The sequence below is a fragment of the Diachasma alloeum genome, unplaced genomic scaffold, assembly GCF_001412515.2.
Source record: "Diachasma alloeum isolate Michigan unplaced genomic scaffold, Dall2.0 Dall_scaffold_01126, whole genome shotgun sequence".
Taxonomy (NCBI): domain Eukaryota; kingdom Metazoa; phylum Arthropoda; class Insecta; order Hymenoptera; family Braconidae; genus Diachasma; species Diachasma alloeum.
Window position 1 is genome coordinate 28,742 of NW_021681237.1, and position 27,003 is coordinate 55,744.

General features: G+C 37.2%; 1 protein-coding gene across 1 annotated transcript; it reads right to left on the minus strand.

Moving 5' to 3' along the window:
* Window positions 1-1,618: 1,618 nt before the first annotated feature.
* Window positions 1,619-25,646, minus strand: LOC107045907 (neprilysin-1). The gene is made up of 17 exons (XM_015268314.1): window positions 25,498-25,646; window positions 25,207-25,280; window positions 24,815-25,060; window positions 24,053-24,264; window positions 23,728-23,922; window positions 4,765-4,878; window positions 4,557-4,701; window positions 4,049-4,166; window positions 3,692-3,782; window positions 3,436-3,609; window positions 3,260-3,360; window positions 3,060-3,118; window positions 2,948-2,999; window positions 2,806-2,873; window positions 2,473-2,612; window positions 1,999-2,166; window positions 1,619-1,910 (listed from the first exon to the last, which is right to left on the minus strand). Exons 1-17 carry the CDS (start codon window positions 25,536-25,538, stop codon window positions 1,731-1,733), a joined length of 2,178 nt encoding a protein of 725 aa, XP_015123800.1. The 5' UTR covers window positions 25,539-25,646; the 3' UTR covers window positions 1,619-1,730.
* Between the last annotated feature and the right edge of the window lie 1,357 nt (window positions 25,647-27,003).

The window sequence follows — 27,003 nt, forward strand, 5'->3', positions numbered from 1 at the left end:
ACCAACTATCTACTTTCTACAACAGTAGATAGTAGATAGTACGGCTAGTCTAAGGATCAGAAATATTAAGGGTAAAAAATTTAACTTTTATCATTTTCAAGGGTCAGTACGATTGAGGTTCAAGTTTCAAGGCCCATAAGCAACGATAAGTGTCTAAAATTATAAGGGTCTGAATGCCTCCACCAAGCACCCGGCGCCAACTACCTACTCTGGAGACGAGTAAAGAGTAGAGAGTAGCCCCCACCACGCATCCGATCCCAACTATCTACTCTCTACAAGAGTGAATTTCTGTGGTTCCCGATAGCTTAATCGGTAAGAGTGCCCGGCGCGTATCTGGGAGACCCGGGTTCGATTCCCGGCAGGGTGAAGCGGAAATGTTTTCTCTCTAAATTCTAATTCTCTTAGAGTTCTTTAATGCCTAAAGGAGGTTAGGCGGTAGTTGAGGTGAATTTGACAGTGAATTTCTGTGGTTCCCGGTAGCTTAGTCAGTAAGAGTGCCCAGCGCGTATCTGGGAGACCCGGGTTCGATTCCCGGCTGGGTGAAGCGGAAATTTTTCTCTCTAAATTCTGATTCTCTTAGAATTCTTTAATGCCTAAAGGAGGTCAGGCGGTGTTTGAGGTGAATTTGAGTATGAATTTCTGTGCTTCCCGGTAGCTTAGTCGGTTAGAGTGCCCGGCGCGTATCTGGGACACCCGGGTTCTATTCCCGGCTGGGTGAAGCGGAAATTTTTTCTCTCTAAATTCTAATTCTCTTACAATTAGAATCTACTCTCTATCTACTCTCTACAAGAGTAGAGAGTAGATAGTACGACTAGTCTAAGCGTTTGAAGGTTTAAGGGTCAAAAGTTGCATTTTTCAATATTTTCAAGTGTCAGAATTATTGAGAGTCCCAATTTACGGTTCTGGAATATTAAGGGTCTGAAATTATAAGGGTCACAAAGATCCAATCAAAAAATTTCAAATGAAATCAGAGTATTTTCAGCTTAAAACATTCCAGGGTTCAAAAGTTTGAGCTCCGGGAGTTCAAACATGTCCCAAGTACAAGGGTCAGTCGGTTATAGGGTCAAATTTCTCAAGGGCCATAGTTAATAAGGTTCAGCATATCGCTCGCCTCAGCTATCTACTCTCTCAAAGCATTGGAGAGTAGACAATCTGCCCTGTCACCCCAACTCTCTACCCATTCTCTACTTACTCTCTAATCGTGGAACAAATAGAGAATTCACCGTACTCTCTACTGACTCTCGCATAGGTCCGTTAGGGAGAGGTATGCAGACAATGATTATTATCAATTATTAGTTAAAGCGGATCGAGAACACCTAGCTAATAGTCCTCACACGGGAAACGCTGGTGACATTGAAAAGTCTTTGGTGGTTTCATTGAAAGCATGACGAAGCGGGATTATAATGCATGTCTTTTTTTACTCTTGAAGCAATAATAGTCACCAAGTATTATAATAATAGCCTTTTCATCCTCGGTGGTTTTAGTTAATTTTCGATTAAACATGGAGCATATTGAGATCGAGTTATATATTCTAGACGCCTAACTTATATTATAGGGGCGAGTAGGGTCAAATGGGCCAGGAGGATGAAATAGATCAGTCAGACAAAATGTACCGCCATTTCATATTTTAGAATTTTTATTATCATATTTTTGAATAATACAATCAAATACAAGATTTTAACAAAGAATTTTGAAAGAGTATCTCATTCTTTATAGTTGAGTCTCGTTGTTCACTCCCAAATGCTACACTTTTTTGCGGTATTCATAGCGGAATTTTTTGGACAATTGAAAGCTGTCAGAAATCCCGCGTTATTGGATACTGCACCGTTGACTCTGTGTTTAGATGGACTGTGTTCATCGACGTTACCATATTGCTTGAGATACTTCTCGTCCTCTGATGAACACCACAGCTGAAAATTCATATAGTGAGTGATTTAACATCTGTTACGAAGACTAAGTAATTGATTTATGGGCAGAAATCATTTCTGCATTACTCACATTCCCGAACGTTATGAAAAATATTTGATCATCAGTAAATTTTTCCAATCCAGGAATTTTTTCACCACTGTTTCCATGTTTTTCACGGAATATTTTGTACGCATCCCAAGTAACTTTCAGCCCTGTAGAATCTGATATATTTTCCTCCAACGTCAGATTCCCGTCGAGCTAGAATAAGATCAATTCAGTAAAGCAAAAAGTACAGGATCTAATTAAGTTGGAATTTCTGACTAAATTTCTAATCTCAAGGTGAAAGAATGTGGGGATCTGAGGTTCGAAAAACACAAATCTTATTTTTTGATCCTCACTCTCGGATCTTATATGCCCAGTCTAATCACCTGACCAAGTTTTTGATCCTCAATTTTAAACCCAAGAAAACCGTAGTTCTCTGTCTATCGTTCATGCCATCATTTTATCCTGTTATTCTGAAAATTCCATCGATAAATGACAAAGCAAGTAGATCACATTACTCACATGAATGATCTGCTCTCCATCATCGTATATTTTGTAACTACTGTACTGATTGACGAAACACTCTGTATTCTGTTCATATTTATTAATGGCAGACTCTGACCACCATGTCACCACATCGCCATTTTTATTGTAGAGACGTCCTAGAAGAATATTGCCATTTATTCATATACGTAAAGAACAGTTTATTTCAATGAAAGCGACTTGATGTAATTTAGAGTTGATTGAATTCTGAATACGATTCTCCGAATTCCCTGAATGCATTCATCATTCTTGGATTATTTGACTTAATAAAATACAAAGAACTGTCCGGCCTCTGATTTTTCAATCCCTTACCTGTACTATCCAGTGCGTGCGAAACTTCATGTCCGATTATTGGACCGATAAATGCATAATTGAATATCCTGAAAAATCATAATTTCTTTTAGTGAACAAAAATGCTTCAACGATACTGAAATGGATTGTGAATATTCATTACTTCGGCCTGTTCAAGTCAAAAACATAGGTCTGAAGGATCCCAGCGGGCACCACTGAAAAGCATTTTCAATCAGATAATATGCCTACAGTTAAATAATATTTCTGATACTCACCTACAGCATTCGCTCTTTGTAAATAAAATGCGTTAATCTCGGTGGGTTCAGATGGCCATCTGTGAGGATAATCAAAATAATCAAATGGAAATTCATGAAGAATAAAAATATAGCAAAAAATTCAATATTAAACAAAACATGAAAATCTGATTTTTTTCATCAAAAATTTGGTGACATCACTACTGAATTATTCTACCTACATTGATTTATCTGTTGGTTTTAGCAAACTTCTGAAGCTAGTTTTCAACTCAAGAGCTCGCTTTTGCATCTCGTTCTCGAAAAAACTCTCTGAAGGTTTAAACTACAGCCAAAAGAAAATTTAGAAGGGATAACTCACGAATAGCAATTCAATTTTTTTTTTTATGAATACTTTTACCTCCGAATAATAAGCATCTATATTATCAGCAGTAAAATAATCAGGGTAACTGACGAATTTCTTCATTGTATGAATTTTATCAGCGGCCCGATCTTTTGTCTCACTATCGAGCCAAGAGGATTGTCTAATATGTCGCTCCATTGCTTCTTGCAGATTGTCCAGCATCTCAGTTACCTAAAGAACGTAACGAGTGTATTTTTCCATATTTCATTTTTGTATCTTTTAATCATGTCTTCTACGCTGGGATTCGAATTACCTCTTTCTTCGTTTCCAGTGACGAATATTTTTCAATGAACGAGTAAGCAAGAGCGCGTGCCATTTGAGGAGTAACCACACATCCATCTACCCTGCAAATTACGGGAAAATTTCACAAATCTTGATTTGTACTTTCAAAATTCTAATTTTGTTGAGGCTTTTCTTATGGTTTTCTTATCATTCAAACGACCTGGAACATTTATTTTACTACGTTAATTTTTATATTTCTCGAGTTTGTGACGAAATTTTTAGTTGGACAAGTATTTGTAAGAGAACCATATGAGAAGCCTCAATAAGATTAAAACTTTGGATATACAAAACCATACCAATATTTGGCGAATTTGTTAATATCACTAACCTATCACCGACCGGATCCACTCCACTACGCTGACGATAGAATCCGATCAAAGGATTCTTCAACTTGTTATGCGCATAGAGAGATAAATCCGGAATTATAGTCCACATCATATAATTCACTGCAATGTAGGAATAGAGAATGAAGATTATTATTAAATGATAATAAAACAAGTTATATTTTGTTATTTAGTTGAATATTGAACTGTTTTTATAATGCATTCTTCGTTTGAGAATGGAGGAATAATTGAAGGGATAATTTTTCATGAAAATTGATTCAGCTAAGGGAGTGTGGGGCAAAGTGGAATGGTGGGGCAATGTAGAACACCGGGATAAAACAATATAATTGTTGATTAAGGATTTTGACCCCGTAGATGACTAGTAAGCATTAAATACTAGCCACGGCCTCTTATAGCACGACAGAAAAAGTAATTCAAGAAATTGCAGATAATATAAGTGTTGCACTTGTACTTTGTAAATTTCAACAATAGAATTTTTAATTGAAGTATTACCGACAACTTCTGCTGAAGTTTGATTTAACACCCAAGCGAGCTTTGTGAAATATACTTTTCCAGGCACCAATATTTGCTCTGATCCATCTACTGTAATCTCCGGAGTCAGTGATAGCACCTCTCTGATCATTTCAAGCCAATTGATCTAATAAAAATGTTGATTCAGTCATTTGTTGAAGTGAAAAATTGACAAAAATTTTGGTTTTACCCTGGAAGTTGGGGCGGTCATGCCTGTACTGTCATAGAAAGCTTGGAACTCATCAATTGTCATCAAGTTGTACCACTTATCGATCTCTTTGAGGTCCTGCCCCCCTTCTGTTATCTGCAACGGTAAGTTTGTTAGTTCCAGTTGTTGAATTATCATTTTAGACAAGAAAAAAAGCTTATTTTGAGAATCCATAGATCCTAAATCGAAACTTTTGGAATTCTCAAGTAGAAAGTTCCAAGTCGGAAGTTGAGACTTCCATAAGTGTTGGATTGGGCAGGTTCTGGATAACAATTTAGACACGGCGTAGAACGTGCAAAAATAGGTTTTATTATAAAGAATACAAATACTCGTCTCGACGTGTACACCACGAATAAACAAAGCCATGCCAGGCAGAGAAGAACGACACGCGCAAGTGCGCAGTGGCGCCCACTATAACATGAATAAGAACATATGAATAGATAGAATTATGAACGTAGAATATCAGGAGCTGTCGCTCTCTAATCTTTCACTCCCTCCCGGCAGTTTCCTCGTCTCAACTCTCCTGGTCCTTATACTGCTCCTAGCAAAATTCATTATTTCTCCTTTCCTAAACATATAAAATAAATAGATTAGATATTCACATTCATGATGATGTCAACTTGACGTTTGTGTAATTCAAACGCCAGAGGTTTTGTGAAAACATCGGCCAATTGATCTCTAGATCTAATCCATTGGACTTTAATAAGATTCAAATTAACACATTCCTTGATGTGATGAGCCTTAACATCAATAATGTGCCTCAATTTATTTCCTCCGCTAGTTTCTGTACTGAAAGTTGCAGCTTTATTATCGCACCACCACAACATCGGTAATGGAGGATCGAACATGAGTTTCAGAGAATTGTAGATTGATAACATCTCTTTGCTCGTTTCGCTCATCGCAACGGATTCTGCTTGACAGGTAGACAGAGCAACATAAGCTTGTTTGTGTGTTCTCCAGATGATAGAATCACCAAACAATTTGATTACGTAACCACTGATAGTGATCGAGTCCTTGCAATCCGCAAAGTTCGCATCAGAAAAACCTTGAACATCGTCTGTTTCACCAGTATATCGAAGTCCGAAGACTGTTGTACCTCTCAAGTACCCGAGCACTCTTTTGACCATTTTCCAGTCATCTTCTGTGGGACTAATTTTATGTCTACTCAGGACATTTACCGTATATGAAATATCAGGTCTCGTTGTACCTGATAGATACAATAAACTACTCACAATCTCATGATATGGACAATCTATCTTTTCCCCATCGCCAGTGTGAATTTCACCATCGATTTTGGATTCTCTTATCTTACGTTCATGGTTACTAGCTTGTGTTGTTATCATAGGAGTTCGTTGTGGAAGAGAGTCATCAAAGCCATATTTCTTCAGAATTTTATCGATATACTTCTCCTGGCTCAGTTTAATGATTTTATTTTCTCGATTGCGCTTAATGGAGATGTTCACAAATTCTTTTGGCTCACCGTTAATTGTGATATCAAATTCAGAGCTCAGTTTAGATTTTACCTCCTCTAGTTTATCTTTATCATTACTTGACAACAAGATGTCATCCACATACAACAATAGAATTAGGAATTTATCTCCATTTCTCCATGTAAACAAACACGGTTCTAGATCAGAATTCGCAAGACCTACTCCCTGAGCGACTTCAGTAAATCGTACATTCCATCGCTTTGTACTTATTTGAAGTCCGTAAAGAGCCCTGTCCAATCTACAAACTTTAGTTTTTCTCTCTTGAATGGTATGATCAGTGCCTTTAGGGAGTTCCATGTAGATTTCCTCGTCAATTACTCCGTTAAGAAATGCGGTTTTTACGTCTAATTGACACACCTCTAATTCGTATTTATTTATAATCACAATTACAGGTCAGACAAGGTTCATCCTCGATACCGGAGCGTAAGTCTCACGTAATTCATGAACGTTTCTGTCCTTAAACCCTCGAATAACAAGTCTCGCTTTGTGTTTCGTTTTTCCATTAGTCTCAAGTTTACGTTTGAATACCCATCGCGAATCGATAACGTTTACTTTCTGTCCGTTTTCCAAGCTGATTGGCCTGTCCACGACTCTCCACACTTTATTCTTGCTCATCGAATTGAGTTCGTCCTCCACTGCTTGGATCCAATCTAATTTATCATCTTTCGACATTACATTTTTGTAGTTTATTGGATCAGAGTTGGCACTTGCCAGCAGAGCATGATAGATTTCATCAGTAGATTCTTCCAGATCAATTTCTGTCTCATCTCGCAGTAAGCATGAAAGAAATACTTCAGCTTTTAATTTCTCATCTAATGGTAAATTGACAAAACTCGAGTCTTGCACTTTTCCTGCTGCAGATTTATTGTCTTGACTCATAGGTGGCTTGTAATTTTCTTGACTTGGTCTGCCTCTTCTTCTCTTAGGCTCTCCCTCCAATCTCAATGACTCTTTTGAATTATTCTCATTGCTTTTAAATTCAATAAACCATTTATTTTTATCAATCTCATCACAAATTTCTGGAGAATCTCTGATTTCGTTTTTCTTATACACATCGCCATAAACTTTCCTCTCATTAAATCTCACGTGTCTGCTCTCGAAGTACTTCCCTTCTTCAGGTCTTAGCAGAATATATCCTGTTGGTGTATAGCCAACCAGAGCTGTTCTTACTCCTTCTGCTCTAAATTTTGGACCTGTTTTTCTTTGTACTTTCATGCAGGCTAAGCTTCCAAATCTTTTGATTTGATTCATGTTAAGGCTATGACCTGCAGCAAATTCTTCCAAAGGAGTTTTCATGTCATTCGACTTATGTGGAGTTCGATTGTAACTATAAGTCGCAGCTGACAAGGCTAAATCCCACATATACTCAGGCAATTTAGCATCAAACATATACGCTCGCAGTTTCCTTTAGATTGTCCTGTTGTATCGCTCGGCAACTCCATTATGTTCAGGCGTATCAGGACATGCCAATTGTAATTCCGCACCTAAGCTTCTCAGAACTTCAACAGTATGACCGCCTGTGAATTATGTTCCCTGATCGGACCTAAGGTAACAAACCTTCGCATCATACCCTAACAGATTTCTGCCACTTCTCACGAACATCTCAAGGCAGCGACCCGTCTCGCTTTTCGCCTTCATAGGGTAAGCCATTGCAAATCGCGATTTGTCGTCGACAAATACGGAAATATAGCGATAACCTTTGGGATGGGAGCTCGAAGAAATTGGTCCCATGACAGCGGCATGGATAACCTACAGAGGATTCGATGCTCTGCTTCGCACTTTTGAAAACGGTAATTTGTCTAATCTCGACGCAAGACACACTTCGCATTCGGCTATTGATTCATCAAAATGGCTCGACACAATTCTTTATTTTCGGGAAATTTTCTTTGTAAAGCTCTCAAATATTCCACGGATATATGACCGAGTCTGACGTGCCATAACATAGCGTAATTATTCCTTTTGAATGGATTCTTTTTGGCCTCAAAGAAATTGAAATCTTTCTCTTACTTCTTTTGTTTGGATCTCATCAGGATTGGTTATCTTTCTATCACAAATTGAAAAATCAAAATTCGACTGTGTATAATGTTCTTTTGTTTCTTTAATTTTGACACTATTGTCTTGAACAATCTCTGAATTAATATTGGATGATTCATCTTTGGTTTTCTCGGCTGGAACTTTGATATTTGTTTCAGGGACCTCTACATTCATTTCACTATTTTCGACTGAACTTTCTTTGGTTAGGGTTTCATTTGCTTTGGCAGCAACACGTCGCGTTATATATCTGTTAATTACTGGATCACTCTCTACCATGTTAGCAATTATTTTTCTATCAATTGTGACGTATTTCGCACCTCTGCGGACGATACGAAAATACGCAGCCCTCGGCGACCAGATCACAAAACAAAAGTCGGACGCCAGCACGACTGAATCATGCAAAAGAAAATGCAAACAACAAAATATTCCAACAATTCTCCGACAAACGGACAACTGCCGACAGCTCAGACAACCACGGTGGCGGCTGGGTTCCACAAAATGTTGTCCTGACGATTCCTGAAATGACTGGGTTCTCTCAACTAGATATATCGCCAAATTCCAAAACGCGGGGAATAAAATAGTTTATTCAATAACCCCCTTTCTCATCCCTTAGATATCTAATGAGAATTCAAACAGTTTGTTAGATTCATATCCAATTAAAAAAAAAAAACTAAAGACTCGATACATCCAAAATTCCCTAACCGTGAATTGTCGAATTAATTAACTACTAGCCAGTTAAAAGATCAGTCAAATCAATAAAAGTCAAGAGAAAATGTCAAACAGTAAAAATGACTAGCAAACTGAACTAATCAAACATCACTGGAAGGAATCGCGATTTTCTGAGAGAGAGGAATTATTTAAAATATCAAATGATAGATGAGAGAATTGACTCCAGCAATGACAAGTGGGATTGCCTCGAGAGACACAACACAATACTAATGACCGTACACAAGGTCACGATACATAACTCGAGCGTCGAAAGACGCTACAATCCCAGTTGGCGTTTGCGATAAATGATTCCGATATTTGAACCCCAAAAGAAATTGATCAAACCATAAAACAACATCGAACATCGGAAATCAACTGAATGACGAAAATGTTAGCTAGCTGTCGAGATGTCCACATCCGACCTTCGACAACCAACTTGCCGAAACGAGAGTCATTAATGATAAAAAAAACCCACTGAATTTACTTGAGACAAACGAGTACTAAACGAATACTAAAAGAATAACAAATGTTCACTTTAAACGCAAAATCGATTTACGAGAGAGGCTAACCACTGCCGAGCAGATAATAAGAGTTCGTCCCAACAACTACTCACTCTAAAATGGCGTCATATCGCCCGACGCTAAACGTCGACAAAATCAAAAAAACAACCGAATTCTGATCACTGCACCGGATAGTTTACGGAAATATCAAAAGAATAAAATTCTGCTGGAATGATCTCTCCGCTCACCAGAACTCCTCCAAAACGTTCCAAGGGCAGTGTTGACTCCGGAACAAGCCACGATACTCCTCCAGCCAAAGGTGCCCAAAACACCGAGAAACTCCTTTCCCCAAATCTCCGAAATTACAGCAACAGTCCGTCTCACCATCCACACGAGACGTGAGGCTAAAACCCACGCTTCTCCCCTGCGTCCGTGCCTCTTCCCGCCACTCGATTCCCATTGGCCTAGGGATTATCCACGGCCCACTCTGATTGGTTGCTAATCCAACCAAACCAGAGTCATCAGTAACTCAGACTCCAATTCACGCACTCAGCCACATCTCCGTTGCGTGAATTCTCCAAATCCCACATTGCAAAAATTCGGGAAAAATCATCAAATAATTTTCCCTTCCACACTCAACGATAATCCTGGACGTCTACAGTCAGTCCAGTAATTCCTTCATCACTGCCTGAACCCCCCAAGCAGCACAGTTCTGGAGGGTATCTGCAAGTATACCAAAAAGGCTGTCTAATGTCTGTCCAAAAAGGTAACTTGTGTCTAGAAGTTACCTAGAAGTTAACTAAAAGTTATCGTATGACTGCAAGATACCTATTGGACGGACATTAGTCTGCCTTTTTGGTATACTTTCAGATATCTTTCGCAAGGTTTGCTACTTGGGCCCAAACTTCCGGTTCGGCATGGAGATTCAACATCGCCCCTCAAAGCATCAGCCAGTCACCATCATTTTCCCTAACTACCTCCAGTAGCTGGCGCCGCCGGTGAACTGTACCTCAAACCTCCCTCCAACGCGGGAACCATTTCAAATTTGAATGTGGCGCACCCAGACTCCACAATGGCCTTTCCAGAGATTCCTCTGTCCCAGCTCCTCGCAGACTCCAGGATCGATGTCAGCCGATGACCCTAGATGTGGCTCGATACAAGGCAAAATGGCAAAAAAAAACAGAATTAAAACATATCCAATAAAATAACCCTTGACTCTCGCTCCGCAACATGGTGACTTCACGTCTGGACGGTGAAACCCCACCGTTGAACGGTCGAAACCAAATAACACGTTACACAATAAACTTGTCTCTCCTATTACTTGCATGAACTATTTTTATCAATCTCAATATGAACATTTCTGTCCTTGTGATTTCTGTCCTTTTCAGCATGGTTAAGCAGTACTTTTATGTCCCTCATATTGTGAAGAAGCCATTCACAGGTATCGTTTTGGGCCTTAACCAACTTGTCCAAGAGACTCGTCACAATCTCAAGTCTATCACAGATTCCGTCCAGTCTCGAATATTCTGCGTTCGTTGCATTCTGGGGTTTGTTGCTGGGGGCTTGTGTTTTTGTCTGGTCATCAGATGAGTTTGGTGTTTTCTCAACTATTTTAACATTAACATCAAATGGCACATTACTTTTGACATATGGCTTGTCTGTGGGCTGAGATACTCCAACTGCTGCACTCGATTTAGGTTCGGCCGACCAATTAATTTTATTTCCCATCGCCTCATCGCTTTTCTCTTCGCGCTTCTCTTCACGCTTCTCTTCGCTTTTCTCTTTAGAATTTTGCCCTGTACCAATCTCTCCCTCTTGCTCATCACTGCTCTTCTCAAGGATCTCATCACCAACAGCAGTTGGAGATTGCTCCAGTTCAGTCTTGGGCATGAGTGGAGGTTCCAAATTGCTGATCTTGTACTTGATCCAGCGGACCAATTTCTTCCATTGTTCCTTCGTCATGAGTGACTTCTCCCAGAATCGGTTATCTGAACACTAGTATAACCTATCTCGGAATAAATTGAAACAAGTGCAATCGAAATATGAACACAGTATTTCTCTCGCGCTCGTTACAGTTAAACAGCTTCCATTTATATGAACACAAGTACAATTTTCACTAAGACACTCTTTGGAGTAATTGTAACTAGTATTTGAATTTTATACTTGATCAAGTCTGAAGTGCATTAACAATAATATTGATAATTATAATAATTGTAATATTTGCCAGCCAATATTTACAACTGCACTTTGTTCGCATGCTTCTATTCATCTCACCTCTTCTCATCTCAACTCACCGGCCTGGTAATATTTATGATCATCAATAATCAATTGAAGAAAGTCTTCCTCCAATCTCAATTCGACACACTGTCCCTTGTGGAATTGGTTGAGGAAAAATTCATTTGTGAGAATTTTCCAAACTTCTCGCAGATCGTCACCTGCTGTAATTTTTATTAATTATTTAGAAATTTTCTTCAAGTCGACAAAATAATTCCTCTCGCCGCATAAATATTTCGAAATTGCGTTATAAATTAATTTAAAATGTCGATCGATCGATTTTAAATTAAAAAACAAGTAAGGGACTGAGCCTATTCGACAGAAGATATGTGACCGTTACTTTATATGTTATCTGTCTTTTTTTTTTTCATTTCTACCAATTCCATTGGTAGTATGCTTCCGAATGGATCCGTAGTGACTAAAGTGGTAAAATATAGATAAACGCAATTAAAGTATAGATGAACCCAATTTATCGCCGAACAAAAAAGTGGATAATAACTATCAAACAACAACTTCATCAACTAAATGGAATGCCACTCAACCAATAAAGACTTCAAATGTAATACTGCCACCAAAAAAGAAATATAGGCTATCCTTATGCAATACATGCTACAGTGATGAAGATGAAACTGGTACAATTAATGGTATGAAAGTTCTCATAAATGGTAATAAAACTGGCATCATTCAACGTGAAAACATCTCATTTCATTTACACAATACATGTGGGTTTGATAGTCTCATTCAGATATTAATTTCAGCCTATAAAAGTCATTCACGATTCAAAGTTGCAGTCAGCAATCGACGAATTAAATTTCGTAAAAATGTTGTGTTCAGACAATGTCAATGATAACTTTGATATTTATGAAAGAAAATTGGACATATTTTTAAAATACAGAGGCTTTTTTTTTGACAAAAGTGAATCATACACCAACCATATTATTCTTAAGTCTGCTGTCAATGTAACAATTTTGTGTGAAAAGATTTTCAAGAGAATATATAGCTATTCTACACATTTAAATTGCCCTTCATGTGGTCCTCTGATTAAAAATGAAGTTTTGATCAAGCCAAACATAGAAGCATTATTTCAATTTTCTTATAACGATTTTTTGAGCGTTTTAACCCAAGCAGCACAGTTCTGGAGGGTATCTGCAAGTATACCAAAAAGGCTGTCTAATGTCTGTCCAAAAAGGTAACTTGTGGCTAGAAGTTACCTAGAAGTTGACTAAAAGTTATCGTATGACTGCAAGATACCTATTGGACGGACATTAGTCTGTCTTTTTGGTATACTTTCAGATATCTTTCGCAAGGTTTGCTACTTGGGTAAATATCACTATTCAGGAAATCTCAAGTCAAACACTCCAATGTTTAGGGAATCATGATTATCACCATGAATCACTCGTTTTCCATGAACATCTCTTCGTAGAATGTCCTTCAGACCATAAGCTGCAAGTATGTTTGAATGCTTTCTCCAAAGTTTGGAATATACACGATGCAACATATTGTCTACCAGGTATCGTCAATTTCATAAACCCGGAGATTATTACCTATCATGCGATAGGCCATTACAACGCATGTGTTCTCAAACAGGGCGAATGGAGTAAAATAAACGATTTTAGACCTCAAGAAATTATGCCGATGAACCCTACAGAAAGCATATGTCCCCATTTGTGTATTTACATTAAATCAGACAACACGTAAATCGATAGAGATTTTTACTAACTTAATTTTGGTTGAAAGTAAGACTGTTATAAATCCTTGTATGACGAATAAATATGAACAAATGAATTCTTCTACCATTTTGAAATAAATAAATGCAGCTACATGAAGCTATAAATCTCAGAAAAATATTAGATCTTCATATGACATGACATTTCAAGCAATTATGATGAAAAATCTGATGACCAAAGAAAGACACGGTAATTAACGTAATACACGATTTTTCATGAAACGTTCCATCTCAAGCACTACTAAGCCAATCAAGCCCAAAATTTACCTAAGTTGTGTAACTAGATAGTATCGATCACAACCCGAAATTTTGAATCGACAAATAAACTTTCAATCGTATTACAGCATGCATGAGCAAACTGGCCACGTAAAAATAGAAAAATGGTAATATCTCAAAAACTTTCAGCGAAACGGTACTCATATTTTCATGAGGTCAGATAGCCACCATTATAACGAATATTTTGAAAAAAAAAATTGAATTTGGCTGAGTGGTTTGTGAGCTATTGAGGAACAAAATTTCACATTCAAAGTTAAATATCTCTGGAACTACTTGTCCGATTTCACTCATCCAAAATACCAAACTTTGATTTCATAAGACCTACAATCATACAAAATTTGAAGTTTCTATCTCAATTATTTTTCAAGTTATCGTCAAAACAAGCGATTTTGACAAAGAAATGAAAAAATGACAATAAAAACCATTTTCCCATAGGGGCGAGATTAAATTCTCATGTAATAAGATAGGTATTATCGCGACAAATATTTTGAAAAAAAAAATTAAATTGGCCCAGCCGTTCCCGAGAAATTTGCAAAAAACGATTTTTGAGAAATCGCTAGATCTCAAGAACCAATCGAGCTGAAATTTGGCACAGATTTGTGTCTCATTGGCACCAACTAAGAGCCAAAATTTCAACTTTTTACTACCTATTGTTCTGGAGTTATTGACACAGTTCTGTACAAACGCATACACATACACACATGCATACAGACAGTGGCTAAAAATGGCATTTCTCGATGTTTCATACCACCTTGAATCATCTCCACACAAAATTAGAAAATCTTGAAAAATTGCAATTACAAGGCTTCCATTCGGAAGCAAAAACAATATTGCTGTGCACAGTTAATTTTAATTCTCATTTTAAATAAATACGATTTCCCACCGAACGTAAATGTGATGCACGCGCACACATCGAGGCGACAAGCCGGGATGATTTCTTTCTCTCTCGCACATCTTTTTCTCTCCTCTACACGCTCGAGCTTGCCTTGGTGTATGAACGACTGCAGCCTTTATCCCGCCTTGGCGTCCCTACCACGCCGCGCGCGCAACAACTATTGCATCATTTATTTTCACATTTTTAATTTGTTGCTATTGCCCATAATTATTAACTATAGTTAATCTTAATTGAATTTACTTTCACCGAATATTAAACTCAGGCTTCTAACTTAATTGATTTTTCGGTTTTATTTGAGAAAGTTATGAAATCCGGGCTTTTGTCCGGTGAACTACCACGCGTTGCTGACCGCCATTTTGCCTCTCGTCATTCGCATTTTTCCCCGGAAAATTCCCGTTTTGTTCATTTGCCAATTTTGTTGCACTTTTCACTTTCTCACTTGATCACCGAATAATTGTTCATTATTACTTACTCATCTCAGCATTCGCCTCACACTCTGTCTTCTTCCTCTCGTCGAGATTGTCCATTTTTCCTCCTCACACGTGCTAGCAGCAACACGTTGTTGCCGGGCAATTTTTAATGAAAGTCACTGTTTTACTTATCAACTTTGCTTCCCGTGATTTTATTATCGCGCAGTGAATGCGTGCTGGGGCCCATAACCTGTTGGATTGGGCAGGTTGTGGATAATAATTTAGACACGGCGTAGAACGTGGAAAAATAGGTTCTATTATAAAGAACATAAGTACTCGTCTCGACGTGTACACCACGAAAGAAGAAAGCCATGCCAGGCGGAGAAGAACGACACGCGCATGTGCGCAGTGGTGCCCACTATAACATTAATAAGAGTATATGAATTGGGGACGCTATAAATCGCTGCGATGTCTGGTGGGTATCACCTGCACTAAGAAAAATGGCCGCCCGATGGTTAATCGTTGGTACTTCAATCAATTAATTTCCAAATCCTCAAGTTTTTCTAAAATATGACAACATCGGAACTTCGAGTACAACAATAAAAAACAATACTAAAATGAATGAGTTGAAGAGGAACTACTACTGTCAGCTACAATGTGAGGGTTTGCACGAGTTTGAACGGATAAACCACCGGTCGTCCATGTTATGAGGGTGATCACCATGCCACCATCGGTAAATAGCGGTCCCAGTAGATAGAATTATGAACGTAGAATATCAGAAGCTGTCGCTCTCTAATCTTTTATTGAATTTGGCGCCCTACGCCAGTCTCCTTGTCAGCGACAGTGTGGCTGACTGTGTTGCCACGGCGCCGTTGCGCCTCTATGAGATATACTCCCAAGTAGCAAACCTTGCGAAAGATATCTGAAAGTATACCAAAAAGGCAGACTAATGTCCGTCCAATAGGTATCTTGCAGTCATACGATAACTTTTAGTTAACTTCTAGGTAACTTCTAGACACAAGTTATCTTTTTGGACAGACATTAGACAGCCTTTTTGGTATACTTACAGATACCCTCCAGAACTGTGCTGCTTGAGCTCGTACTATGTACCACTTGTGCCTCGACCATTGTCGCGTTACGTTGCTGAATAAACTTGATTACATTTACGATAATAAAACTGTGTTTTATCATTCTTTCAATCCTAAATCACCCTTCATTTTTATGGCCCAGCACGCTCCACTGCGCAATGATTAAATTTATCATAAATTAAAGGAAGCGATAAATCGGAAATTCTAAAAGGACGCTATCGGGCGGTCGGGCACGTGTTCGGTTGGATCACACGCGATACAAAAGGATATCCAGAAAAAATCGAGGCGAGCTGGGTGAGAGATGATAGACGAGAAGAAAATGGAAAGTACTCAGAGAAAATGTAAGTACTGAAAAATACATTAATTAAGTGAAGTGAATTGGTGAGAACGAAAAATAGAAGTGATCAAAATGGCGACCGGAAATTGATTGTCCACGACACCGACCTGAAATTGAGATTTTTAGACTGAAACGAATTAATAAAGAAATCGATTAAATTTACAAAATCACTGTAAAGCAAGAAATATCTTTTGTCATAAATAAAATCATATTTAGTGAAAAACAAAAGAAGAAAGCCAAGTGACGCCATGACAATAGTTTCTCGGCAGTAAAGGCGAGCACGGGTTTCAACAGGCTTCAACAAGTAGACAAAACGGGTGGGTTGCGCTCGCAACCGGGGCGCGTCTGAGAGAGAGGGACGACTGCAGTCCCACACACATTGCTCGAGCAAGGCGAGAACAATAAGAAATAGAAAAAAAAACGAAAATTGGTGTGAATATAAAAATTGGTGTGAAAAACAACGATTCTCTCTTTCTCGGCCATGTTCCGCGTGTATGCGGTGTCCATCAGTGTAATGTAAAGAAATAAAATAAAATCAATAGACACTAGTGCAAAATTAAAATTTACAAATTAAGGATGCATCCAAATCAAAATATTTAATTGGTGAGAATATTGAATTTAGAAATATTTAATAGGCGAGAATAACAAATTAAATATTTGATGGGTCGAGTTAATGAAATTGAATTTTAAATTTGATATCTTCAGACGAAGATATTTATAAATAAATAATTACAGCTGATAAAGAACTTCTGTATGAAGTCTGGAGGCTTCTAATTAGACAACATCAAATCAAAGGAAACCATGAGGGACAAGTGGTCTCCCTAGCAATAATAAACGATAAAGTATATGTTTTTCCAGACGAAGGAACTGGATATGTAACAGGTGAGACATCAGGCATATGTGTAAATAGGCGAGCATACTATACACATTAGAAACGTGCAATATTAAGAAGTCAACTTGCTTGAGAAATATTTAAATCAACATTTTGCAATCATAAAAAGACTCGAAAATGTTTGGAGTAGGTCTTATGTTTAGATTTTCTGAAGAGCACATTCATTCTGAATTCGGTCTGTTTATGTTTAACAAGTCGAGTTTGGGATTTTAGACCTGAATATAAAAAATGTAACCAAATACAAATAATCCTAAAAGAGATTTCTCAGAGGATTAATGGGGATGTCTGACTGTGTTAGACGGTGCATTGTTGGCTGAACAAAAACCAATATATCTACCTGGTTACGGTCCGAAGAGTCAAGTGTGAACAAGAGCTGTGATCGAGAATGGGTCAAGTGAGATGAATAAAGATTTGGTAAATACAGAGGCGAGGGCCACAGGCGAGTCCAAGTCAAGTGAATTGACTGGAGGCGAGACGAATAGCGGCGAGTTAAATGATGGCGAGATAAGTGGAGGCGAGAAAACCACAGGTAATATTGATATTGACAAAACTGACCAAATCAAACTGAAACCCCAGATTACAGCAAATAATAAAGTAAATATTAAATTGAAATTGGTAAATTCTAATCTACACGATGAATCAGTTGAGCCTAACGGCAACAAGACTGACAAAACAGTCTCTGTAGACACACAATTGGCTGAGTTGAAGAGCATGGTGGAACAGCCCTGTAACTCAAATATAACTTTAACAAAAGCACTGTATGAAGGTCTAACAGAGAATAGAAACCAGGTGAGACTGAATGCTGAGGCGAGAGCACAAGACAAAAAGGAAGTACAGGAGCTGTTGAGTGCCTTGCACAAAAAGCACAGTGACAAAATTGGAGAAGTGATAAGAGCCTTCAATAATTATCGCAATACTGTCGAATCATCAATCCAGGTAACAACAAACAAAGAGAAAATAATAGATGGAGGAGTGATGTCAGATGAGCATAGAAATCTAGAAAGTCAAATTAGTTCAATAGTCAATAAATAGATCAATGAAATTAATCAGACAAAGTCAAGCCAAGTAAACAATCTAAATCCTTTGAGTCAATTAGCTGGCGCGGTAACCAATAAGTTAGAAATTGAATTGCTTAGCAAGGGAATGAGTGTCAAAAGAGATTACAAAATGAACAGTAAAATGAAGTATGAACATTTCTATGATTATTTATCGTCAAAAATTAAAACTAATAAACTTTTACACATCATTGATGATAGCATTCTGGTTACTGTGGCCGAGGAAACTCTTGCAGAACAGAAGCACAAAGTTAGAGAAATTCTGATCAATCATATGAACAGAAGTTATCACCCTAAAATTGTCAAATTACAAGATCCAAAAGAAATATTGAAGAAACTGAAAGAATTGAAAATGGCTGAGTTTAATGTAACTTCACACTCGGTGAGACAAGATCTTTATAATATGAGATACAATCCTGCTAAAATGACAGCTGGCGAGTTTAATGATACGTTTGATGGGAAAATTGCAACTTATGAAAATGCTCCTGACACCATTCCTTTGAGTGAAAGCGAAAAGAAAGATGCATTCTACAATGCAGTAATAAAAGCTTTTCCCAACCTTAAAATCATTGAAAAAGTAACAAGGAAAGCTATAGGTGTGGGCTTGACTTTTGGCGAGTTGAAAATTGTGATATTAGAAGAAGAAGCTACTATGAAAAGTGAGCTCTCAGATTCTGATATTAAAACTGCTAATTTTGCACAGCACAAGGGGCCAAGGTGTATTGCTTGTCAGGCTTATGGACATAAAGAACCAGACTGTCCCAATAAAGAGAAAGGATACTTGTGCTACAAGTGCAACCAGTTTGGGAATCACAAGGCGAGAGATTGCCCAACGTACCCCACAATGACAATGCACCAAGTGGCTCAGGATACTCTAAACAGACTCCAAAGTACAATTCCAATTCAAGAAACAATTATCGAAATAATTATCAAGATCAATATAGAAGTACCAATAGAGGAACGAAAAGACCAATGAGAGGTGAGACATATGGTCCAAGTAAAAGAGGAAGATTCAATAAGAGTCGGTTCTCTTATAAAAGAGGCGAGAACAAACTATGGTTTAAGTCATCTCACAAATCAAACAAGAAATCCAATTCCGACAAAACTACAGAGAAAAATAACTCCAATCAAGGTAAGGAAAAAGAAAATTATGATCAATCAAGTGCTGAAACATTTTATGCAGATAGTCAACAAACAAATGGAAATAAGTTTCTGACAGATTTTCAGGCGCGACCGAGCATTTAACAAATTCTAGTATTATATTTAAAACATTCAATGAATTAGATTGTGGAGTAATTAGGGGTGCGAATAAAAATGAGTCAGCGGACTTAAAAACGGTGGGAGCAGGAAGAATAGAAATTGAACTGGCGAGTGGTAAATTATTAGAAATTGACAAAGTTATTTTTGCAGAAGCTCTTAAAGCAAATCTGCTATCATTAAGAAAATTTGCCGAAATGGGATTAGCAATCTACTTAGATGACAAGAAAATTGATATATTTGATCCAGTGTCGAATGAACTTTTCATCTCGGGGATTTACAGAAAACCTTACTGGATAATCGATTTAGAAATAGTAATGTCAAACTCTATCAGTGAGAATTCATTCAAGCGAGTAGTAGCAAATGTTGCTGATGTCACTGGGGGTGAGAATGAGGTGAAGATTCTTGGTTAAATGCGGTTGATGAAGAATTGAACTCATTAGAAGGAAATCAAGTATGGAAAATTGTTAAAAGACCTCAAAGTATGATGAATGGAAAAAGATTAAATGTCATTGATTCAAAATGGGTATTTAAGCGTAAAAATGAGGCAAATGGAAAAATAAGTTTCAAGGATAAGAACATTTATAAATTAAGGGGAACTTATGCTCCAGTAGTTCGTTTACCTGCAGTGAGAATAGTTATATCAATTATAAACAAATATAATCTAGAGGTGTATCAACTAGATGTTAAAACTGCTTGCCTCAATGGTGTGATAGATGAGGAAATTTACATGGAAATTCTAGAAGGAACTGATCATACTGACAAGGATAGGCGAGAAAATGTGTGCAAATTGGAGAAAGCACTTTATGGTCTTCGTATCAGCCCCAAACGGTGGTATGTAAAATTCACCGAAGTAGCTTTGAGTATGGGTCTGCAGAACTCGGATTTAGAACCTTGTTTATTCACTTGGCGAGATGAAGACAAGTTCTTGCTTCTGCTACTTTATGTAGATGATATGGTGTTAGCGAGTAATGATAACGATAAATTGGCTGAAGTAAAGAGTAATTTATGTAGCGAATTTGAAATGGCAGTCCTGGGAGAAACCAAGGAATTCCTGAGCATGACTATTAGGCGAGACAGAGAAAATCAGATTATTAAATTGAATCAGGAAAAATATTTTCAAAAGATATTAAGTAGGTTTGGCTTTGATAAAGCACATCCACAACGTACACTAATGAATACTTATGAAGTAGCTAATAATAAGAGAAAATTAAGAGAAACAGAATATGATAATGGGACTTTGGAAAGGACAGAAACAAAAACAAACATCCCTTACAGAGAGGCTGTAGGTAGTCTTTTATATTTGGCTGTTGCTACGAAACCAGACATTGCATATGCAGTCAATGTGATAAGCAGACGTCAAGTAAATCCTACAGAAAGTGATTGGGAAATGGTAAAAAGAATTTTTCGGTATCTGAGAGGTACTACGGGCTTGGGTCTGAGATATTCAGGTGAGACTAATGACATTCAGAGTTATACTGATGCGAGTTTCTCTGATTGTAAAGATTCAATCACAACTTGTGGATTTGTGATTAGATTGTTTGGTGATTCGATCATTTGGCGAACTCACAAACAAACTACAATAGCACTTTCTACGTGTGAATCTGAGTATGTTGCAATGAGCGAGGCCAGTCGAGAAATGATGTCGTTGCACAACTCTTTAAAAATAATACTGGTTGATCCCCCTGTTCCAATGATCATAAGGTGTGATAATAAATCTGCTATTGTTAGTGCAGAAATAAATGGAGGAATGAAATTGAGACACATTGTAGAGAACAAATTACATTATGTAAAGGAATGTGTTAAAAAGAATTATATAAAAATCATTTGGATTGGCTCAAGGGATCAGCTAGCTGATGTTTTCACCAAACCATTGGCGTTTGAATCACACAAACGTTTGATGGACCNTGAGTATGGGTCTGCAGAACTCGGATTTAGAACCTTGTTTATTCACTTGGCGAGATGAAGACAAGTTCTTGCTTCTGCTACTTTATGTAGATGATATGGTGTTAGCGAGTAATGATAACGATAAATTGGCTGAAGTAAAGAGTAATTTATGTAGCGAATTTGAAATGGCAGTCCTGGGAGAAACCAAGGAATTCCTGAGCATGACTATTAGGCGAGACAGAGAAAATCAGATTATTAAATTGAATCAGGAAAAATATTTTCAAAAGATATTAAGTAGGTTTGGCTTTGATAAAGCACATCCACAACGTACACTAATGAATACTTATGAAGTAGCTAATAATAAGAGAAAATTAAGAGAAACAGAATATGATAATGGGACTTTGGAAAGGACAGAAACAAAAACAAACATCCCTTACAGAGAGGCTGTAGGTAGTCTTTTATATTTGGCTGTTGCTACGAAACCAGACATTGCATATGCAGTCAATGTGATAAGCAGACGTCAAGTAAATCCTACAGAAAGTGATTGGGAAATGGTAAAAAGAATTTTTCGGTATCTGAGAGGTACTACGGGCTTGGGTCTGAGATATTCAGGTGAGACTAATGACATTCAGAGTTATACTGATGCGAGTTTCTCTGATTGTAAAGATTCAATCACAACTTNTTATGTAGCGAATTTGAAATGGCAGTCCTGGGAGAAACCAAGGAATTCCTGAGCATGACTATTAGGCGAGACAGAGAAAATCAGATTATTAAATTGAATCAGGAAAAATATTTTCAAAAGATATTAAGTAGGTTTGGCTTTGATAAAGCACATCCACAACGTACACTAATGAATACTTATGAAGTAGCTAATAATAAGAGAAAATTAAGAGAAACAGAATATGATAATGGGACTTTGGAAAGGACAGAAACAAAAACAAACATCCCTTACAGAGAGGCTGTAGGTAGTCTTTTATATTTGGCTGTTGCTACGAAACCAGACATTGCATATGCAGTCAATGTGATAAGCAGACGTCAAGTAAATCCTACAGAAAGTGATTGGGAAATGGTAAAAAGAATTTTTCGGTATCTGAGAGGTACTACGGGCTTGGGTCTGAGATATTCAGGTGAGACTAATGACATTCAGAGTTATACTGATGCGAGTTTCTCTGATTGTAAAGATTCAATCACAACTTGTGGATTTGTGATTAGATTGTTTGGTGATTCGATCATTTGGCGAACTCACAAACAAACTACAATAGCACTTTCTACGTGTGAATCTGAGTATGTTGCAATGAGCGAGGCCAGTCGAGAAATGATGTCGTTGCACAACTCTTTAAAAATAATACTGGTTGATCCCCCTGTTCCAATGATCATAAGGTGTGATAATAAATCTGCTATTGTTAGTGCAGAAATAAATGGAGGAATGAAATTGAGACACATTGTAGAGAACAAATTACATTATGTAAAGGAATGTGTTAAAAAGAATTATATAAAAATCATTTGGATTGGCTCAAGGGATCAGCTAGCTGATGTTTTCACCAAACCATTGGCGTTTGAATCACACAAACGTTTGATGGACCTAATAATGAATGTAAATATTTAAATTACTTTCTTTCTGTTTGTCTAGGAAATAACTAATTTGGCGAGACCTTCTTAGAGAGATAAAATTGGCGAGATGGAAAAACTGATGAGATTAAACTGACGAAATTACTTGGCGAGAATACTGAGGCGAGATAAAGTTACCAAATAAGAAACTTTGTGATGAACAAGAATATATTACCAGGAGAGAAGAAAACTGGAGAGGACTCAAGGATACTGTCTATGGCGGGAGGGAGGGTTGAATTTGGCGCCCTACGCCAGTCTCCTTATTACCGATAGTGTGGCTGTGTCGCCACGGCGCCGTTGCACCTCTATGAGATATACTCGGGCTATGTAACACTTGTGCCTCGAGCGTTGTCGCGTTACGTTGCTGAATAAACTTAATTACATTTACGACAATAAAACTGTGTTTAATCATTCTTTCAATCCTAAATAACCTTTCATCCTTCAATAAGTTTCAATTCGAGATCGCAAGTCCCAACTTAAATTTTTTTTGGTAAATATTGATCCATACCGAGGACAGAGCTTTTTCGAATCCATTTACTTCGTCCCACTGTGCTGAAGTATTTAAGCCTTCAGGTGCTATACCCGATGCCTTCAAAAATATATTGGTTATCTGGGATTTGTAACGGTAGTAAGCACGAGCGGCGGGATCAGAAGGACTAGCCCCCAATTCTTCATCTTTGACGATGAGTTTGGGTTCAGTCATCTGGAAAAATGGTATATCGTGTTAGAATTTGCGTAATTTTAATTCAAGATAAGATTTTTTGAATATTTTGGAATTTGGACGGCAAAGATTTAATGGAACATATATTCTATCAAAAAATTCTTCTTCTTACGCTAAGCCTAGAGACGCTCGAATTCTTATCATCCGGTGCAACATTTATGTTGAATAACGCTCCAGTCCCCAAAGTTCTAATGAATTTAGGGAGTATTTGTTGCCAAGAAATTTTCCTCGATTCCCACTCCTCGAGCTTCATTAGTAATGGCCATCCTCCGTTCTCATTGAGGATTGACATGATTGGCTCTATACCGGCTTTTTCACTTTGCTCTGCAACATTACCACATCTTGACCCTTCACTGTTAGAAAAAAATTGAAATTTCATGGAAAAATATAGCATATTCATTAGACATTTCTATTGACTATTCTATTATTTGTTGGCTGATTCTATTGAAATTTTCAATAAAAAAATATCCCATGAAAAATTCAATATAATTCGCTTTTCCTATATAACTCATTCAATTCAAATATTTTGTATAGAATCTCCTCAACTCAAATCTTCTAAGCTTTTTGTTTGATTTTTTTTTAAGAAAAGAAAAATAGAATGAAAAAAACAGAAAATTTGAGCGGAAGAAATTCTACATGAAAAATCTCAATAGAATAAGTGGTATAGAACAACAGAAATTTCTTGATTTTTTTCTACAAAAGATATTTTGCTGAAAATTTCAATAGAATTGTTGAACAAATTCGCTACGTTTTTCCATAAAATTTTCTCGTACGTGCTATAATGTGATGAAAATTTCCAGAAGTATATCAGAAATTCAAGTCACATTTTTTTTCAAATCGGACAATTATTTATTAATAATTTTTCCTTCAGTACCCGTATCCATACAGGCTCGATAAACCTTCCGTGCTTTGCGAATTGCTTCGTTATCAGTTTCTGAATCATTAGCAGTCAACAGCGATTCAATTTTCGGTCTAGAGCCGTCTGAAATCTCGTTCATGTTTGTCCATGTTAAGTATCCGGGTTTGATGGGATGATATTCTGTCCAATGACCACACGTATATGTGTAGAAATCATCACAAGGATTGACCGATTCGTCCAGGGCGCTCAGCAATAGACTCACTATGGAAGATAAGTTGATCGTTCGTAAAAAATATTCTCGGAACAAATCTCTGTTTTGATAGGATGATTTCCCTATCAAAAATATTCGAACTGTGAGATGTTCAAACAAGTATTATACGTTCAATTTATAAATTTAATATATTTACCTGATGTAGAAAATGGTGCATCTCGTTTGACGGGAATGGATTGAGATAGCGGAATTAATGAGAGAGTAAGAATTCTAGAAATGAACATAAGAACTTAATTGGGAGAGAGAGAAGTTTTGATCTTCAATGATACAGCATTGATTTTCAGTGATCCATCAATGAATTTCAGTGATTCATCGCTGAATTTCTGTGGTAAAAATCTTTGAAAATCAATGTAATTCCAATTACTGATTTTCAGTGTTCTCTATCAGTAAAAATTAAAACTTTTCACTGTGTTGAATAAACACTCACATGTTAAATATCAAGAAGTTCCACTTTTGGAACTGAAACATTGTGGAAAATGTCACAGCAACGTCTCAGCAATCCGAAATGAATGTCTGACTCTACTTTGTGGAAAATTCTACAAAGTAATAATCCTCGAAGCTCTTGGAGCTATAGGTGACGAGGTCATGCTTTGTAATTTAAACTACATGGAGGGAAATTGACCGGGTTGTGTTAGACAATATTGAAATTTTTCTTTGTTTGACAGCTGACAAAGTCAAGGTGAGATTTTTAAAGTTTCCCATTTCAACGCATAGCAATGAGAATATCTGCGGAAATTCCAGGTGATGAGACTTTTGACAAAAAAATTAAGAGGATATGGGAAAATGAATAAGTCATATCTTGATGGAACAAAAGGAATCACTTCAGTAGCAAAGAGGAATAATGATGTCGCTTCATTAATTCGAAAAAGCAGTATTATCAATTATTCTCTAGAATTCAGAAAAGTGACATTTGTTCAATTATTCCCGTACCGATTTGATTTGCAAATATTAGTTCATAATTCAAGAAGTCTCGTACTAGAAAAACAAAAATTGCGTGATGTAGAAAACAATGTTGAACGTATGGAAATGATGATTACAATGATTTATTAATCAAACTTTTGTACAACACTTACACTTGCCTGGAAATTTTTTTTCCAGTCTCGTCACGAAAACAGCTATTTTTAAAAAATCATTTTTGAGGCCCAAGATTTCGACAATTTTGTCTAATCAAAAACTGGTCATGAATTGGTCTTCGGTCACCTACTCCTGCATTAGGTGTACGCAGTACGGATGGATTCAAGTAGATGTGACCCATTTTTATGGCAATTCCCCTATCACTTCCTTACCTCTGTATAATCATGATAAAACTTTAAAAGAATTAGAAATTTGAAAAGTTTCATTCTGCAAATAATCGGAAATCGCCTACCTCACTATCATTAAACAGTCATCGCCGTCTAAATATGAAAAACAATCCAAACGATGTCATCTCTACCGATGAAATGATCAACTTTGTGAAGAGAAACGTGATTTTCCCTTTTTTTTTTCTTTTTCAGTTGAACAGCTGCGAGACTGCTGAAGCGATCAGGTCCAAAAATTTAATCAGTTCCAAGTTCCATCAGATCACTTCGATTGAATTGAAGTCTGTAGTGAATTGGTAAACTAGGATAACTGCATTTTGCTTAGTCCCAATCATCGATGAATATCTTGGAAAGGAAGAAAGATACTGAAATTTTCATAAAAATTGTTTTTGTAGAGCCAAATGTCAGCTCTAAGAAAGCTCTTCACAAAAATTTCTCTAACTATATCCATTTCCACGATATTCATCAATAATTGACCCGAAGCGAAAATCACTTATCCTGGTTGTAACGTGACATTTTCGTATGGGGGTTAAAAATGCCTATTACCTTCGCCCTTCTTCCCCTTCATCTAGTCAAACTCAAAAATACAAAAATCTATAGGCGCCAGGTAATTTTTAGCCGGAATGACCAAACCG